The sequence below is a fragment of the Notolepis coatsorum genome (genome assembly GCF_963971535.1).
Source record: "Notolepis coatsorum genome assembly, chromosome: 13".
NCBI lineage: Eukaryota > Metazoa > Chordata > Actinopteri > Aulopiformes > Paralepididae > Notolepis > Notolepis coatsorum.
Window position 1 is genome coordinate 32698994 of NC_140177.1, and position 19093 is coordinate 32718086.

Here is a 19093-nt window from a genome sequence, read left to right on the forward strand (position 1 = left end):
TTTGAAGAAAGTGATGCCGTCCTCCACCAGAGGAGGGAATACACTCGATCACTGCTACACCCCGTTCAGAGCCGGCTACAAGGCTGTACCGGCTCCACCATTGGCGGGGGCTACAAGCACATCGGATCATGACTCCATTATCCTCTATCCCGCTTACAAACAAAGATCACGTGACGCCGTCGTGTCACGTGAGACAAAAAAATGGTCCGACCAATCAGAGGCCACGCTTCAGGACGCTCTCGAGGACATCGACTGGGATATGTTTCAAGGAAGCGCCAGTGACGTCAGCGAGTTCGCGGACAGCGTTGTATTGTCATTACATAGTATTGTCCCCACTAAAAAGGTGCAGGTCTTCCCTAACCAGAAACCGTGGGTGGACAGTACTATCAGAGCAGCTCTGAAATCCCGCACCACTGCCTACATCCTGGGCAGAGAGTCGGGAAACATGGAGGAGTACAAGGCTACAGTCTATACTCTGCGCAAGGCTGTAAAACTTGCAAAACGGCCATATGCTGATAAATTAGAGACACAAATGGCATAAAACGACACAAGAGGCTCATGGCGGGGACTGAGGACAATAACTGACTACAAAGTCAGCGCCCCCTCAATGGGGAGCGACGACGCCTCTCTCGCGGACAAACTCAACTCTTTCTACGCTCGGTTTGGTGCAGACAGTGGCGCCGCTAGCTCAACGGCTAGTGACGTCACTGGCGCGCCGGCTGTTGTGGGGGGGGGGGGGGGGGCAACCGCGGCGGGGCGGGGACACTCTCTCGTTGTCGGTACACAGTGTGAGAAGAGCATTTATGCAGGTGAACACCAGAAAAGCTGCTGGCCCAGATGGAATAACAGGATGCATACTTAAGTCCTGTGCTAACCAGCTAGCCCCTGTGTTCACCGCCATACACACACACACACACACATACATTTGGCGGAAACCCAACACAGCACATGAACCAAAGAACAGCATCCCTGCTGTGAGACGTGGTGGAGGAGGCAGCATCACTGCTGTGAGACGTGGTGGAGGAGGCAGCATGGTGCTGTGAGACGAGGTGGAGGAGGCAGCATGGTGCTGTGAGACGTGGAGGAGGAGGCAGCATGGTGCTGTGAGACGTGGAGGAGGAGGCAGCATGGTGCTGTGAGACGTGGTGGAGGAGGCAGCATCCCTGCTGTGAGATGTGGAGGAGGAGGCAGCATAGTGCTGTGAGACGTGGTGGAGGAGGCAGCATGGTGCTGTGAGACGTGGAGGAGGAGGCAGCATGGTGCTGTGAGACGTGGTGGAGGCAGCATGGTGCTGTGAGACGTGGAGGAGGCAGCATGGTGCTGTGAGACGTGGTGGAGGAGGAGAAGGCAGCATCACTGCTGTGAGACGAGGAGGAGGATGCAGCCTGGTGCTGTGAGACGTGGAGGAGGCAGCATGGTGCTGTGAGACATGGAGGAGGAGGCAGCATGGTGCTGTGAGACGTGGTGGAGGAGGAGGAGGCAGCATGGTGCTGTGAGACATGGAGGAGGAGGAGGCAGCATAGTGCTGTGAGACGTGGAGGAGGAGGAGGCAGCATGGTGCTGTGAGACGTGGAGGAGGAGGAGGCAGCATGGTGCTGTGAGACGTGGTGGAGGAGGCAGCATGGTGCTGTGAGACGAGGTGAAGAAAAGAAAGAAAAAATAAAATAAAAAATACAAAGACTAAGCATGGATGTAGTGTAAATCTCTTTTAATAAATAGATACAATATGGTGTAGTGTTAAAGTGTTTAAAGTGTCTAAGGTGAGGGTTTGTTTAAAGTGAGTGTGTGCATGTGGATGTGTGCAATGAATGTAGATGGATGGGTTGATGTTGAAGCCTGAGATTGTGTTGTGTTTTTTTGAGTAAATTTAACTGAGTTTGTTTCTTATTTTAAAGCATGGAGGGGGTTGAGTGGGGAGTCCTGTCATGACACCTGACATTACTGCATATTGGACTAAGCATGAGACGTTGGGTTTCCCACATGCAACTCAGATTTCAGGGAAGTACAGAGAAGCTCTCCCTCTCCAGGGGAAGCATGTGAAAAAGGAGCTCTGGTGACAAGCTCTGAGCAGATAACAATCTGTACAGTCAAAGTTACAATTGAAAATTACACTTTTATTAGAAAAGACAGGAACAGAAATGGTGGTGGGGTCTGCATTTATGTTAGATCAGAGACATCTGTTTTAATGATAGAATGGATATGGACCATATCCCCACTGAGGCAGATTGGTGACTTCAATACAAACACTCGAAAGAAAAACGCCCCCAATTGAAAATCTTTCAGAAACTTTTGCCCCTTATTTAACCTAAATCAGCTGATCACTCAGTTTACAAGGGTTAGTGCTACCACACAAACCACTATCGACTTGGTGTTGACATATGACCAGTCAGAAATCTATAGTCTGAGTGACCATTTTATCATCTTCTGTCCCCGTAAGATCCAGAGAGCGGCTGCAAATTGTCACAATGCTATCTGCATTAGATCGGATTACAGTGTTGAGGCATTAACAGAGGCCCTGGGAGACTTGGACGGGTCACATATCTTAAACTGTACATTTGTAGAGAAGGCTTGGTCCCTTTTCAAATCCCTGTTCACATCTAGTATCATAGATCAACTTGCACTCGTGAAAGTTGTCAGGGTAAAGGTCAGGACTGAACCATGGGTCAACACTGACATCTTAAAAGAAATCGGACATAGAAATTATACTTTGACTAAATACCAAAAATCCAGGGATCAGCAAACCTTTAACCTCCAGGCACCCAGAAAAGTGGATTTTTTTTTACTTGAACTTGAGGACTACATACTTTTTTTTGAAAGCTTAGCTTTATATTATATAGAGTAACAAAGGTCTGAACATGAGTTGAACTTGAACTTGTGTACTCACATTTTTCTGTCGCGGTTGTTGCAATATAAAAAAAAATATATATAAAAAGAAAATAGGTATAAGCTGGAAAACACTGCGGTTCCATAGCCTGAAGTCTTGTGTGTAAAAATCCGTTCAGAAATGGGTCTTTGAGAGACGTCCGAGGTAAACCGACGCCAAAAAAAAAAGCTTTCCAAAATCCATTTCCTCATCCACCACAGTGCATTCTGAACTCACTTCCCGTTTTTGCTCGTCAACTTTCACTTAGATATTCCCCGCCCCCCGCCTCCCCCCCCCCCCCCCCCCCACTCGTTGGCTACAACGCTGACCAATCATTTTTGCCATCAGCGGATGATTGGCAGTTCTGGAGCGCCTGGAGTCTAGTCAGTCTCCTAGGTGGTCATCTGACGCGCGGTGCGTAAAAAGACGCTCCCCTGACATATCGTCATGTAACTCGAGACCCGCGCACGGATTTGGTCGAGTGAGGTGGCATTCGAATGGCAACAAATAGATCTTTCGAACGGTATAATATGGTCTGCGAAAAATGCAGCCCGAGCCGCTAGAAGCTTGCAAAGTGCCGTAACTTTGTGCGTTCGCACACAAGCACGTCGGCCCAACGACGGTACCCTGCCTATTAATAGGCCGTATGGTGAAGGCTGAGAAGTGGCTAGAAAATGATTCTCGTTCCCACCTCAGCGAATTACACAATTTTCACTCTGGGTGAAAGTTCGATTGGTGTAGATTTAGGAACAAAAAGTTCTCCATTGACAAAATAGGACATTTTGCGCAATCATAATTTTAAAGTCGGGACTAGATCTTTCCTCGCGAACGGATATTTGGTCACCGCAGAGAGCTGCTATTGGTTGATCCGGTGTCAACAAGGAAATTACATCCACACTCTAACGTTACGGACTAAAATGGACAGAAAATACCTTCTAAAGTTCGCAAAAAGGTTTCTTTTTTGATCAAGGTTTTTTTATTTGAAATTTAGTTTTTACAGGCGGTCCCACATGGGCCAAAAGAAAATAAAAATAAAATAAGGCCCTCCCTCCCTCCCTCCCCCCACCCCTATACCAGACAAAATCATTCTACAATATCTTAGATCGTTTATTAATCATTGTTTTTCCTTTTAGCTTTTAAATCACCCGACAGCAGTCACATATCTCTTGTATTCTGCAGATAGAGAAGAAGAAAAGTTAGAACATAATAGGAAAAATAAACAGTAACAAGCTGAGAGACCAGGGAAGCCAGTCAGATCGCCTCCGTCACATTATCCGCTTCCATACCCCCAAAGAAAGTTAGGAAAGGATCCCAAATATTGTGGAATTTTTCGGTACAACCTCTGATAGTATACCTGATCTTCTCCAGTTTAATATGATACATGACCTCTCTCATCCAGTGGCCGTAGACAGGTGAACCCGGGTCCTTCCATTTGAACAGTATCAGCCTTTTGGCCAAAAGTGAGCAGAAGGCCAACATTCTAGATTCCCACCATCTAAAGTGGATGTCCGCTGGGGCCACTCCAAATAATGCAATATATGGTGATGGCTCCACTTCCTTTCCAAATATCTTAGAGAAGGTGTCAAAGATGGTCTGCCAGTAGGTGTGCAACTTTGGGCACGTCCAGAACATGTGGAGCAGACTGGCTGGAGCCTGTCTACAGCGGTCGCATAGAGGGTCTATGTCGGGATATAGCTTAGAGAGCCTGTCTTTAGACCAATGCAGTCGGTGTACAATTTTAAATTGGATAACCGCATGTTTAAGGCAAATGGAAGAGGAGAAAATCCCCTGTACTATCTTGTCCCATGTGACCTCTGTGATTGGTTCACCTAAGTCAGTCTCCTAAGGTGTCGAGTTGCTTCTATTAAGTAGTTCATAAATTCTGCTTATAGCCTGTTTCTGGATCAGTTTACAGTTCAAGATTGAGTCTAAAAGGCAAGCCGGAGGACACTCTGGGTAGCAGTCCGAGTTCGAGGTTACGAAGCTCCGGAGTTGCAAGTATCTATAGAAGTGTGACCTAGGGATCTTGTATTTCTGTACAAGCTGTTCAAAGGAGGCAAAGTTGCCGTCTATATAGAGGTCAGACAGCGTAATCACTCCACTCCCAGCCCAACTGTCGAAGGCCTTATCCATCGTTGATGGGACAAACATGTGATTTCTTGTGATCGGAGCAGCCAGTGATAGTTCCCTGAGGGAAAAGGTTCTTCTAAATTGGTTCCACACTTTTATCGAATGGATGACAACTGGGTTCGAGGTAAAGCTAGATATGGGCTGTGTGAACGGGAGCTTAGCACATAACAAGGCAGATAGGGAGGTGGATTTAACTGACACACTCTCCAGTACTGTCCACCAGGGGGCTGTGTCCTCCCCCCTTACCCAGTATAATAACGATCTTATGTTTGCTTCCCAGTAGTAGTAAATAAAGTTTGGAAGCGCCATCCCACCCATTACGCGGGGTCTCTGCAGCATAGATCTTTTGATCCGGGGAGGTTTTTTGTTCCAAATAAAGGAAGATATCTGGTTGTTTATCTTGGAGAAGAATGTTTTGGTCAGAAACACTGGAAGACTCTGAAATACATATAGAAATTTCGGCAATACATTCATCTTTATTGTGTTGATTCTCCCACCCAGGGATAGCGACAGGGGGTCCCAACGTTCAATATCTCTCGCCAGGTTGGACAGTAAGGGTTGATAGTTAGCCATATATAGGTCCTTATGTTCATGCGTGATCCATATCCCGAGGTACTTGAACTTTTTAGGGCTAATTTTAAACGGGAATGTGCTCAGAGGTATCCGATCCGCAGAGGTGCCGACGGGCATCAGTTTGCTTTTTTTAATGTTGATTTTGTATCCGGATATTTTGCCGAAGTCCGCAAGTAGGGTCATCAACCGTGGAAGACTCGTTTGGGGTTGTGATATGTACAGCAACATGTCGTCCGCGTAGAGCGAGACTTTATGCTCCGAGCCCGCGCGCATGATCCCTTTGATATCGGTGTTCTGCCTCAGAGCCAGCGCAAGGGGCTCCATTGCAATCGCAAAAAGGAGTGGAGATAAAGGACATCCCTGTCTCGTACCCCTATGGAATTCAAAGTAGGTGGATAGATTGTTGTTGGTGCGAACGGCAGCCATCGGAGACGTATATAGAATTTTAATCCAAGCTATGAGCTTAGGGCCAAACCCAAACCTCTCCAGAGCGTGGAAAAGATAGTCCCACTCCACCCGATCAAACACTTTTTCCGCATCAAGGGAGAGGACCACCTCAGGTGTTCCGGGTGGGGAGGGGCTATATAGGATATTTAGGAGGCGTCTGATATTAAAGAAAGAGTACCGATTCTTGATGAAACCTGTTTGGTCCGGCGAGATAATTGCGGGGAGAACCCCCTCCAGACGATGGGCCAGAACCTTAGCGAGAACCTTGACATTGGCGTTAAGGAGGGAAATTGGATGGAACGAGCCGCATTCCAGGGGGTTCTTGTCTTTCTTAAGGATTAAGGAGATAACCGCCTGGCGCATGGTCGGAGGAAGAGAATTTGTTGAGAATGATTCGTCGAATACGGCTAGCAGCATTGGGGACAGTTGGGTTGAGAATTTTTTGTAGAAGTCTGTAGGGTAACCGTCTGGCCCCGGGGACTTGCCACTCTGCATAGATCTAATCGCTGACATAATCTCCGCAACCGTAAGTTCCTCCTCCAGATCTGTGGCCCTCTCCGGGTCGACTGTCGGAACGCGGAGGGTCCTATAGAAATCGTCTAGCGTGGAGGGCCCCACTTGCGAGTCCAAGGTGTATAACGATTGGTAGAAAGTTTTAAAGTTTTTATTAATTTTAAGGTTGTCAGTGGCTTTTGAGCCCCGCTCGTCGTTGATAGTGGGGATGGACTGGTTGGCAGTTCTTTGTCGCAGCTGATGGGCAAGTATCCATCCGGCCTTCTCCCCATGTTCATAGTACCCCTGTTGCGTTTTAGTAATGAGGTACTCAGCCTGTCGCGTTGACAGGAGGTCAAACTCAGTTCGCAGCGATATACGTTTTTTCAACGTGTCGGTTGATGGCGAGTGGCTATGTAGTCTATCTAGCTCCAAAATCTCGTCCGTCAGTTGCTTAAGGCGTGCCGTGTTTATCTTCTTTTGGTGGGCACAATATGAAATCACCTGTCCCCTTAAGAACGCCTTCAGTGATTCCCAAATGGTTAAAGAAGACATTCCCGGAGTCTTATTAATGTCGAGAAATAATGTAATTTCCGAGGTGATGAAGCTTGTGAAGGCTTCCTCCGACAGGAGCAACGGGTTGAGTCTCCACTGGCGGTGGCCGAGCCGTGTATTCAGGATACTCATTTTCATAACTAAGGGACCATGGTCTGAGATAACTATCGCTCCGTATTCGCATTCGGTTACGAGGGGAAGGAGTCTCTTATCCAGGAGAAAACTGTCTATGCGCGAGAAGGTATTATGGACCGGGGGAAAAAAGGAGTATCCTCTGGATGTAGGATTACGAAACCGCCACACGTCAGCTACCCCATATGATTTAAGAAAGCGCCGGATTGCACGGGACGAGCTAGACTGGGGAGCCTTCCTGGACGAGCTACGGTCCAGCACCGGGGAGAGTGTATGAATGAATGAATGAAAACTTTATTTAACAGATTGCAGAATGGGTACAATACAGTACGGCTCAATACATACAATTGTTAAGGGGATGCAGACCTGAGAAAGACGTTTGTCTTGTTTCCATCAGGGTCCCCCATTTTCAATTCATATAGACATTTATGACATACATAACATACATGACATTTATGGCATAGGGACATATAGGTATTTAGTACTGATACATTTGTGACATAGGCGGTATTCAAATATACAGTACTGTTACCCCTAGATCCTGACAGAGTATATACATATGATGGGGAGGGGACTGTACATTAGGAGGGGGTGGGTGGGTGGGAGGGGAATATACATACGGCGGGGAGGGAATATATACATGCGGTGGGGAGGAGACTGTCTATTAGGAGGTGGTGGGGGTTTTGGGCATTTACGGTGGCCAGTTTCGAATTGCAGCCTCCCGTAGGTGCTCTTTAAGGGCGGTTTTGAATGTGGGCAGGGATTCACATTCCTTTACAGCTTTGGGTAGGGCGTTCCACATTGTTGTGGCATAATTGCGAAACGTGTTTAGTCCCTTGTTTGAGCCGAATCTGGGTTTAACATGATTTGTTGAGCTTCCTCTGGTGTAGTGGTTGTGGTATTCACTGACCTTTGGGAAGTATTTTGACATGTACATGGGCACCCCGGTCGTATAGTGTATCTTGTAGACCAGGCCCATTGCAAGTTGCTGTACTCTGTCGTCTACTCTAAGCCATCCTAGGTTGGCAAAGTGGGCAGGGGTGAGGTGGGTTCTGGGGTTCAGGTCAAGTAGTAGTCTGACCAGTTTGTTTTGTGATGTTTGTAATTTTGTTTTAAGCGCCTTTGAGGTGCTTTGGTACCATGAGGTGCACGCATAGTCATAGTACCCTTGAATGAGTGCTCCTGCCAGAGTCCTCAGGGTATTCTTGTTTACCAGAGAGGAGATCCGGTACAAGAATCTAGTTCGTTGGTTGACTTTTTTTATTACATTGGATGCCATTTTGTCACAGGAAAGATTTGCCTCTAGGATGGAACCCAGGTAGGTAATTTCGTCTTTCCTTGTGACAATATTGTCACCCACTGTAACTGAGAAGCCGTCGGTCTTGCTGAGTTTGTTATTTGAACCGAAGAGAATGGACTCTGTTTTGCCCATGTGTAATGATAGTTTGTTATCAGCGAGCCATATGCAGATTTTGCCTAGTTCCGTGCTGAGGGTTTTTTCAACCTGCAATTTGTTCTTGTCAGAGACCAGCAGGGCTGAGTCGTCCGCAAACAGGAACAAGTTGCAGTCACAGGCTGACGACATGTCATTTGCATAAATTAGGAAGAGTAGCGGTCCTAGTATGCTTCCTTGTGGAACACCACAGCTCACTGTGAGGGGGGGGGGATAGAGTACCGTTTACCTCTACCATCTGTTCTCTCCCCTCCAGGTAGGATTGCATCCAGCTCACTGATAGGCTATCAAAACCAATTGCTTTTAGCTTGTCCATTAGAATGGAGTGATTGACAGTGTCGAAGGCCTTTTGTAGGTCCAGCATGACCATGCCGCAGTATTTGCCAGCGTCCACCTCTTGTTTGATGTGGTCGTTCAAATAGAGGAGGCATGTGTCAGTGGAGTGGGACGTTCTGAAGCCAGATTGGAATTCGTAGATTAGGTTTTTTTCCGCCAGGTACTTTTCGACCTGTTCGTAGACTATTTTCTCCATGACTTTCGAGATGGAGGTAAGAATAGAAACAGGGCGGTAGTTGCCTGGGTCTAATTTGCTGCCCTTTTTGTGTAGAGGGGTCACTCTCGCAATTTTGAAGTCCTTGGGGACGTGCCCCTGTTTTATAGAGAGGTTTATTATGTGTGTGATGACTGGGGTGATGGCGGCTGCTGCGTCTCTGAGGAATTTGGAGGGGATGTTGTCATGGCCAGTGGCCTTGTTAGGTTGGAGGGCGCTCAATTTTTTGAGTACCTCATCGGTTGTTACCATTTCAAGTTTGAAGTCGTCTTTGTGGACCCCTAGGTTTTTGTAGTATGCTACTATGTGTTCTACCCCATAATGCCCTGAGTGGGAGGGTAGTTTGTTTACCAGTGTTGTGGCTATGTTTGTGAAGAAGATGTTTAAGTAATTGGCTACATCCAGCTTGTCTGTGATGAGCGTGTTGTCCGTCTTTATGTTTATGTTTGAGAATCTGGTTTTAAGTTTTTTACTGCAGCCTAGTTGATTATTGAGTAATTTCCAAAGTTCGCGGGGTTTGTTTTTGTTTTCCTCAGTTTTGTCGTTGATGAAATTTCTTTTTGCGGTTCTGATCATGGTGTTTACGTCATTTCTTAGTCTGTTTCTTTGGATTTTTAGTTCAACCACGTGGGCTTGGAGTTCACTGTTTGAGCTTTTGGAAAGCTTTGTCTGACTTTTATGAAGTTCAGAGCATTTTTTGTCTCTGGTTTTCATAGCGGCCAGTATTTCAGTGTGCATCCATGCCTCAGCGCGATTTTTAACCCTGGTGGTTCTTATCGGTGCCATGTTGTTGAGTATTGCTGTGAATTTGGTTTTGAATCCAAGCCATGTTTCTTCAACCTGTGTACCACTGAGCTCATCTGACCAGTCCAAGCTCCCCAGTTCTAGGTTAAAGGCCTCTCTAGAGTAAGTTTTGAGGTCTCTAGATGTGACTGTTTTGTGACAGCCGGCCTTCTGTTTTAGCTTTTTGCGGGTACAGAAAATCATATAATGATCACTTAACCCGCATGCTATCACCCCTTTACTGGAGATCATGGACTTGTCAGAGGTCAAAATGAGGTCAATGGTGGTAATGTATCTTCTCAATGATTCTATGTTATAGCTATATGATCTTTCTCTAATGTATAGTGGAATAGCTTACTCTGCTCGTTGTGTTTCCCGTTAAAGTAACAGTTCATTCAAATGTGGTCCTTTGGAAATCACGTGGAGGCGGAGACAGCGCTGCGGGTGAAAACGGTTCTGACCGTTGTTTGATTGGAATATCCAACAGCTTAAATTATCTGGTTCACAGCATCAATTATTTTCTATCTCTAATCAGCTTTTCCCGGAGGGCTTCTTAGTGGCGTCTCTTATTCTCGAACTGGTGGGGTGGATTCTCCGTCTCTGCTTTTCCGTTCTCCCTGCGTGTCTCTCTGCGTCTCGGTGTCTCCGTGTCTCTGTCTCACCTCCATCATTCAACCTGTAGGTTTTATAGAGAAGAGAGAACCCCCCCCAGCCCTTGCGCCATCCAGTGCCGTCACCCCAGAGAGCCTGCTTTCCTATTGGCTAGAAGGTCTCCCCTCTCAGTGATTTGGGTCTTGCGAAACAGCGTTACAAGGTGACCTTACAGAGGGGATATGAACTAGTTTCCTTTTAGAATGATTTACCCAAGTGTCCCTGAATGCGACCCTCATACAGATGGAAATATAGTACCCACTCAACTTAACAGTGGGTATCACAGAATGGCCTGTTTGGTCTGCTTAGCTAAAGTAAACAGAACTCGGATGTTGGCCTTCAGGCCGTCACTTCTTGACTTAAAAGTTTAGTTATTTGGCGCACCATCCCTGTTCGTTGTGGAGGAAGATGTGTCATCTGTTTGCCATTTGATCTGTTCTTATTTTTATGGCACTCTGGGCTTTTTCCTATAGCTGCTAGGTGAAGGGTGAAGGGTTGCACTATTAGCTTTTGACTGAATTCTCCTGTGGCCTTTTCCAGAAACCGCTAGATGATTTTAATCCCTCCTGTAATGCTTATACGGGTCATTTTGATCAATTTAATTTACGACAATCCCTTCTCTGAGGGGTCTACCCTCATTATGTAACCAGTAAATTTCAAAATCAAAATGATATAATATTTCCATAAAATATAAACAATTTTTTTTTTCTTTTTAATCCAAAAATCCAAAAAATTCCAAAATTCCACTTACCTCTTCTTCTTGCACAGTTATACACATTATCAGTTATTATTATGACATCCAGTCTAGGTCCGTCTCTTTATACAAAAAGATGATCGTACCATTCTCAGCTTATTTCGTTTAAGACTATACATTATCCATGTAATTACCAAATATGTCTATTTTGTGTAATGGACTCTGCAAGAAAAGATTTACCTCACACCAATATAAGACTAACAGTTCTAATAAAAACCCGAAGGAGACTTAAACCATAAACATATAAACACTGAATTTCTCCTTCGCAAAAGACCTTCTGAGGTCTATTTCTTCTTAGCTGCAATTCTACCAGTTATCCTCACTGAAACCTCTGAGGTCTATTGATAACCCTTTTTGGCCGTGTCTCTTCCGTTGCATTTGCGCTAATCGCTCTCTCCTCCAGCTTCCTTGGTTCCGCTGTTGGTACTCCGCCAAAATCCACAGAGGAAAAATCATCATTTTCCAATTCCAATTCATGATCTCCTCTGTCTGGCTCCCCATAATCGTCTTCATTCTCCCCTTCGTCGTGCCTTTCCTCCTGTTCTTGATCAATGAACAGGGGTTCGGATTCCAATTCTTGCCCATCTTACAGGGCTTTTACGCAATGCGAAAGGTGAAACCACATTGAAGATCCTTTTACCTGTAGCGCTCTTTCCGTAGCTCTTACGACCTCGTACGGTCCTTCCCGCCGCGCGCCATACCACTTGCGTCTGAACACTTTAACATAAACGTAGTCCCCTGGTACTATCTGGGGAACATTCCGCCTATCCTCCTCCTCCTCTGTCTCTCGTTTACTAGAGACATAATCATAGATTGCCCCGTGGAGCTTTGACATGTACTTCACGTACTCACGCATCTCGTGGTCTAGAACATCCAAACTCGGACCTTTTCCTGCTGCGCGCAATCCGGGCACAACCATACATCGGCCAAACAACATTTCGTGCGGAGTTAAACGCAGGCCCCGGATCTCGCTAGATCTACAAGCCATTAATGCTAACGGTAACGCGCTCAGCCAGTTTAGACCGGTGTGTTGACAGATCTTAACCAATTTGTTCTTAAGTACCCCGTTCATGCGTTCCACAGCCCCCTGGCTCTGAGGGTGGTAAACGGACCCGAAACGCTGTTTTATCCCCATCTGTTGGAGTACTAAACGTACAGTTTTGTCCACAAATTCTTTTCCATTATCACTGCAGATTTTATCTGGAATTCCGTAACGGCTTACTACCTCACGGCATAAGAACTTAGCCACTGAGGCAGCATCCTTATGTTTAGTCGCGCAAGCCTCCACCCACTTTGAAAATCGACACACCACGACAAGAATGTACCTTTTTTGGTTAATCGGTTTTATCATGTCTACATAGTCAATCACAAGTTCTCTCATTGGGCCATTTGGGGTGGGGATGTGTCCCGGAGACACAACGATCCCTCTGCGTGCATTGTTCTTCAAGCAAATTGCACATCTACTTATTACACAATCAATCTGCCGTAGCAGGTTTGGCGCCCAAAACCCATACTCCTCAATTTTCCTACTCACCTCTCTCCGGTGGGCATGACAGAACTCATGCGCAGTTTGGATCAGCAGTCCGACCAGGCCAGTTGGTGCAACCACAAGTCCCTCATGGTTCCGCCACAAACCTGTCCCATCTCTACTAGCCCCCCTTGCTGACCAGAGATTTCTCTCCACCTGACTCGCCTCTTCCTGAAAGGTCAAAACATCTTTGTAAGTAATCTTATCTTCCAACTCCACCTCATGTGTGATAACCAATACCTTACCTGCTCTGTCCGCACCTGTCACTTGCTTGGCAGCGACATCTGCCATGTTGTTACCTCTGGTCACCTTAGACTCATCAGACTGATGGGCAGCACATTTGATAATCGCAATTCGTTTGGGTTTCATTATTGCTTCCAACAAATCGGTTATCTGACTACAGTGTCTTATGGCGGTACCATCTGCTCTCTTAAAACCTCGCCCTTTCCACACCGCTCCGTAGAGAAAACTGATATTCTGTGCGTAGCTACTATCCGTGTAGATATTACAGCTCTTGCCTTCTGCCATTTTGCACGCTTCAGTCAGAGCGACTAGTTCCGCCAGCTGAGCTGAACAGGGTTGTGTCAAGGCTTCGGCCTTTGCTACGACAAACCCATCACCTTGTGATTTTACTACAGAGTAACCTGCTTTTAGGTCCTCTCCAACTCTGTAACATGAGCCGTCTGTCCATAGTTCCAAATCAGGACTGCTAAACGGGAAAGCCTGCAAGTCAGCTCTAAGCCTGGAGTACCTCTCAGCTGCCGCCACACAGTCGTGAGGTTCTCCATCCTCAGGCTTAGGAAGGGTCTGCGCTGGGTTCACTATGGAACACCTAGTCAAAGTAACATCTTCCTGTTCCAAAATCCTGTAATAATTTTTCAGACGGGGTATCGTTAGTGCAGATTTACCAGATTCCAACAAATTTTGGATCGCATGTCCTACCATAATATTTACTGGATACCCCATCATGATACTTGCAGCTTTCTCGTACATCAGGAAGACTCCGGCGCAATCTCGGTAGCACGGAGGCATTCCCATTTCCACCTCTGAATAGGCGATGGAGTAGTATCCTATTGGTTGTGGATGGATCCCCACTCCGGTGTTTTGTGCCAGTACTGCGCATGCATACCTCTGATCTGAAGAGGAAGAGACATACAGTATGAACTGCTTGGTATAATCAGGCAAAGTCAAGGCCGGGGCAGCTAACATACGGGTCTTTATGGTCTCAAATGCCCTCAGGCCCTCCTCAGTCCAGGTTACTTTAGCACTCAATTTATCATTTCCGCAAACTTTTATCATAGCTCTTAAAGGCCCTACTAGTTCTGTATAATTCTCCACCCAAGTGGAACTATACCCGACGATTCCCAAAAACATCATCATCTGTCTTACAGTCACTGGCTTTGGAGCTTTCTTAATAGCCACCAAATGTTCCTCTGTAATAGCTCGGTGGCCTTTTGAAATCGTTTGACCTAGATATGCTACTTTAGGTTGACAGTACTGCAATTTTTTCAAAGACACCTTGTGTCCCTTCTCTGCTAGTAGTTGCAATAGTTCGATAGATTCCTTGTGACATGTTGTCTGATCGTCGGCACACAAGATAATATCGTCCATATACTGAATGACTCTGGATTTCAATCTCAGGTCTAACCCGTCCAGATCCTCTCTCAAGATCTTGTTAAAGATGTGTGGGGAATGCTTTAATCCCTGTGGGAGCCTAGTGTACTCATAATGCTCATTCTTATAGGTAAAACCAAAAAAATGCTGGCACTCTTTGCTCAAAGGTACGCTAAAATAGGCGCTACACAAATCTATAACCGTAAAATACTCAGCTTGCGGCGGGATGAATGTCAGTAATGTGTGGGGATCTGGGACATCGGCGGGATAGTCAATTAAAACCTCATTTACGGCCCTCAAGTCGTGTACCAGACGGTACGAGGTGTCAGGTTTCTCCACTGGCAGCAACGGCGTGTTGCTCTTGGGGCTCTTTGTCTTTCGTAGTACCCCGGCTTCTAGAAGTCCTTTGATTTGTGGCTCGATTCCGGCCACCGCTTTTTCCTTCAGTGGGTACTGACTTTTCCAGGGCAGGGTTGCTCCTGGTCTAAGCTCCACCCTCACTGGTTGAGCAGATTTGATCAGTCCAATGTCGGTGCTATGTTTCGACCACAGCACTTCTGGTATGGCCCCCATCATCTCCTCCTGGAGGCTCAATTTCTGGGGGGTTTCTTCTACTGTCTCCTGTGACAGCTGCACCGTCTGGGGACGTCCCATCCCTGTGCCTTGAATCATTATCTTGACGAACCGTTTGTCCGGGCTTATCCATATGAGTCGGTTCTCCGTCGTCTGTTCGAACTTTATTCCTTCTGCCTCTTTCATCATCCTTCCGATGTGTTGTTGGTCGCACAAGTCGGTCACTTTTAGCGTCACGTGGGGAACGCTGTCTGTGATCTCGTGTTCCTTTTGTAGATAGTTGCTTCGTGCAAGCCGTATTGCTGCTCCTTGGGGACCCATCACTATGCTGGTGGCGTTGAGCTGCACCTCCTCTGGTTGATTTCTCATCCACTCCTCGGCTTGTCTTTCATCCGCATCTTTATAGTATTGTAGAGTGCAGTGGTATGGTGTCTCTGGGTTCCTCGCCGATGGCATATTGGCGGTGATGAAGGTCTCCCATTCCAACGCTGGTCCGAGCAACTCCTGGCTTAGGTTCCCCAACCAGTATACTTCCGGTGGTCGGGGGTCCGTCCTTTGCATCATTTGATAGTATTGGTCTTCTGGGACATCGATTACACAACCATCAGGCGTGCATAGAATGTTCATCCCCAGCATACCAAAGCCGTCCCTGCCCAGTAAGCCGATGGGTGCGGTGTCGGAGACCAAGATGGAAACAGTCGCCTCTTTGCCTCTGTACTTCAGGGTGACAGGTTCTGTCACTGGAATCAGCTTTTTTATTCCCTCAAATCCAATGGTCCGTACATATCGACCGGACATGGGCAGGTGTGTCGCATCTTTAAGTTGGACCACAGTGTACGCCGCCCCGGTGTCTGCCATCATCCTGACAGATTTATTATTCACCGCTACGTGCACTATTGGTTCCTCCCTTAAGTGTGACAATGACAGCTGGCACCCCCCCATTGAACTATCTGGGCCTCGTCAGAACATCTGTTCCGGCCCCCTGGATGGATTTACTGGGCCCATGTTCTGTTGCTGGTTCTGGTCTTGGGTCTGGCCTTGGTCTTGGGTCTGGTATTGGTTCGGTCCGTACCACTGATCCTGGAGTCGGCCGTTTCTTCCTCGGCCACCTCCTCTGTTATTTCCTCGACCCCTGGGGCTGGCTCGCCACCCTTTGTCACAGTATCGGGCAAGATGGCCGAGTTCTCCACAAGTCCAGCACTCAGCCGATGCCGGCCATCCAGACGATCCTCCTCTTGGACGTCCATTCCCTCCTCGGGGCTGCCAGTTCGATCCCCGCTGATTCTGTTGTTGTATGGGTGCCGGTGCTTCCTGTTTTGTGGGCTGTGCTGTTTCCTGGTTGTTCAGTTGTCCACTATTCCCCGTCTCGGCTCTGGGTGGTGTGGCTTGTACCAGGGCTTGGAGGTACTCTACCATCTTGACTGCCTCGACCGGCTGTTGGTACATGAGCTTTCGCTGACTTGCCGTTTCTTTGTCTTTGGCCTGTTGTTCCTTCTTCCTGTGCAGCTCCACTTGATGGCTCACGTTCTCCAGGTATGCATTTAACGGAAGGCTTCCCAGGCACACCACTTCGTTCAATTTCTGTCTCACCTCATTGGAGAGGCCCTTCTGTATTTTCTCTCTTAGCATCGCCTCTCCCATTGGATTTTGTGCAGGGTCTTGGCCGGTCATGTCTCTCCAGGTGGCGTAGGCTTGTGCCACATACTCTCTGGGGGGGTATCAGGTCCCAACGCACCAATGTGGATCTTATCTGGATGCATCAGGGTGTGATAGGTCTCTCGCAGGACCCGCCACAGTGCTCCTCGGTGAGCGGCGAAGAGGTCCTGGTCGTGGGCTCCAGACACTACATACCGCACCATGGCAGCCTTGGTTAGCAGTTCTTCCATGCCAGCGACTCCTACTTTGTGAGAGAGTAGTCGCTTGACATCGCCGATAGCCAGCTGTTGGCCTACCATTATTTCCTCCAGCTTGGCAATCCATGGAAAAGCCCCATTCTGGAGGGAGGGCAACTTCTCCGATATTTGGGACATGTCTGAAGCATTCCATGGCTGGTACTCCAATCCCTGATGTCTTATCATCAAGGGTTGTATGTTGACCGTAGACTCTCGGGTACTGGATCTGGTCACTCTTTTTTCTTCCGCCTTTTTCAACACTTTGATTTCATCTCTTGCTTCTCTCATTTGGTCTTCCAATTCTGTTCGTGCGTCGGTGCCCCTTCTCCAGCGTTCGCCGATTGCTTGGTATCCCTCGGAATCAGTGTCTTTTGCCTCTTGGTAGGCCTGTATCTGTGCTTCCAGCTCTCGGTTTTCCTTACTCATCCCATGATGTCGTCGCTTTAATTCCTCCATGGTAGCCGTCAGTTTCATCCGCCGATTGCTTCCTTCGAGGGAAGGTGAGGGCACGGAGAGTGTTGTAGAGTATCTTTGAGCAGGTAAGGTCTTCGGCGTCACTACTTTGATGAGTCTCTCCCTTCTCTCCTCTTCCTCTCGTTCTCTGTCTTTCTCCTGATACTTGGTCTGGGGCTCCCATGTCTGGTCCTCGTCCTCTGTGTCTTCCCAGTCTTCGCGGGCTTCGGGGGAAGTGGACCGGCGATAGCTGGGAGCTTGTCTTGACCTCTCCCGGGGATAGTCTCTTCTGGGGCTGAGATCTCTATCGTATAGACTTTCTATTTGGTCATCCCAAGCCCTGATGTCATCGCTTCGGCGTCCCTCTCCTTCCGCCCAGAGAATTTCTTTCTGTGCGGCATTGAGCGGTACATGTTTGCATCGGTGTCTCTTTTCGTCTCGATATCTCTCCTCGTCTCGATATCTCTCCGCCGCCCTGGGATAAGGAATACTGTGGGACTGAACGTCTCGCTCCCTTCTTCTCTCCTGGTCCGTTTCGTCTACTTCAGGTGTTAGGGTGATTGTGGTCACTGCCCGTCCCATCTCCGTTCTACTGCCGCTATTATTGGTTATCTCGTATTGGCTCTCCATGTCTATTACAGGCAGGATAGGGTAGATTGGTTCCCTATTCCTGCTAGCATATGGTGGAGGTGCTATAATTACCTCAGGTGCTTTTTGGGAGATGACTATTGTCCTTTTAGGGGCCAGGGGAGTGATCAGAATGGGAGCTAGCTCCTCTGTCGGCAGGGCCTCCTTATTGACAGTCAAACTGTCCTCAACCATACTCTTCCTTCTCTCAGCTTCCCGAGCGAATTTTGATAAGGTGTCCATTTCTAACATGCGTTTTTTCCCTCTCTTTGTCAGCTTTCCCACTTTTTCCTCTTCCGTTCTATATGTCCTAATTAGAGCATTCAGATCTGATATTATTTCTAAATCAAAAGAGCCCTCAATAGGCCAGGGTTTGGTGATGTGTGGCCATCTTTTATTCCATTTCTCTGATAATTCAATAAGTCTTTCCACATAGTAAGGATTGTCCTCTGTGTAAGGATTATTTTTAGCAAGCACTTGTATCGGGTTATCCTCCATCCAACCAATTGGTGTACTCACATCTTTATTTGCCTCCGTTGTCATTTTTCTATATGCGTTTCTTCTTCTCATGTACTAGAGGTTTTTAATTCCTCTTTCTGTGTCTTATTTTATTTTTAAAAATGGTAGCAGGCAAGAGTGATCTTTGTATTCCCTGTCTAAGTGTAGGTGTCTATGCTTTTTGTGACTATCTCCTACTCGAACAACCGCTAACGGTACTTGTAGCCCTGTCTATTCTCTTCTTTCCCTTTTCACTGGTGATCTGTAGTCTTACCTGACTTGCGGTGCCCTCGTTGCCTGGCAGAACTGCTGAAAAATAGAGCACAAAATACAACAGTTCTTTTTAATTTTTCAACTGGAATTTCACTTTACTCCGTTTTTTCAGTATGAATATATCTTCTATCTAATATTCATACCACATCTAATTTTTTAGAGATTTTTTATCAACAGTATGAATAATCCTTTACTTAATTCATACAATCTTTTCAAATTTTTGAGAGATGTTGTGATTGACAGTGGTGTTTG

At 47.0% G+C, this 19093-nt stretch overlaps 1 protein-coding gene across 1 annotated transcript in view; it reads right to left on the reverse strand.

The window, feature by feature from the left end:
* LOC311239320 (H-2 class II histocompatibility antigen, A-U alpha chain-like) overlaps nt 1–16345 on the reverse strand; it is a gene marked incomplete at both ends in the record, with an annotated part of 37443 nt that extends 21098 nt beyond the window's left edge. The window contains one exon of the mRNA XM_084327626.1: nt 16171–16345. Coding sequence (XP_084183752.1) covers nt 16171–16345 — 175 coding nt within the window. The remainder of the gene's footprint in view (nt 1–16170) is intronic.
* Between the last annotated feature and the right edge of the window lie 2748 nt (nt 16346–19093).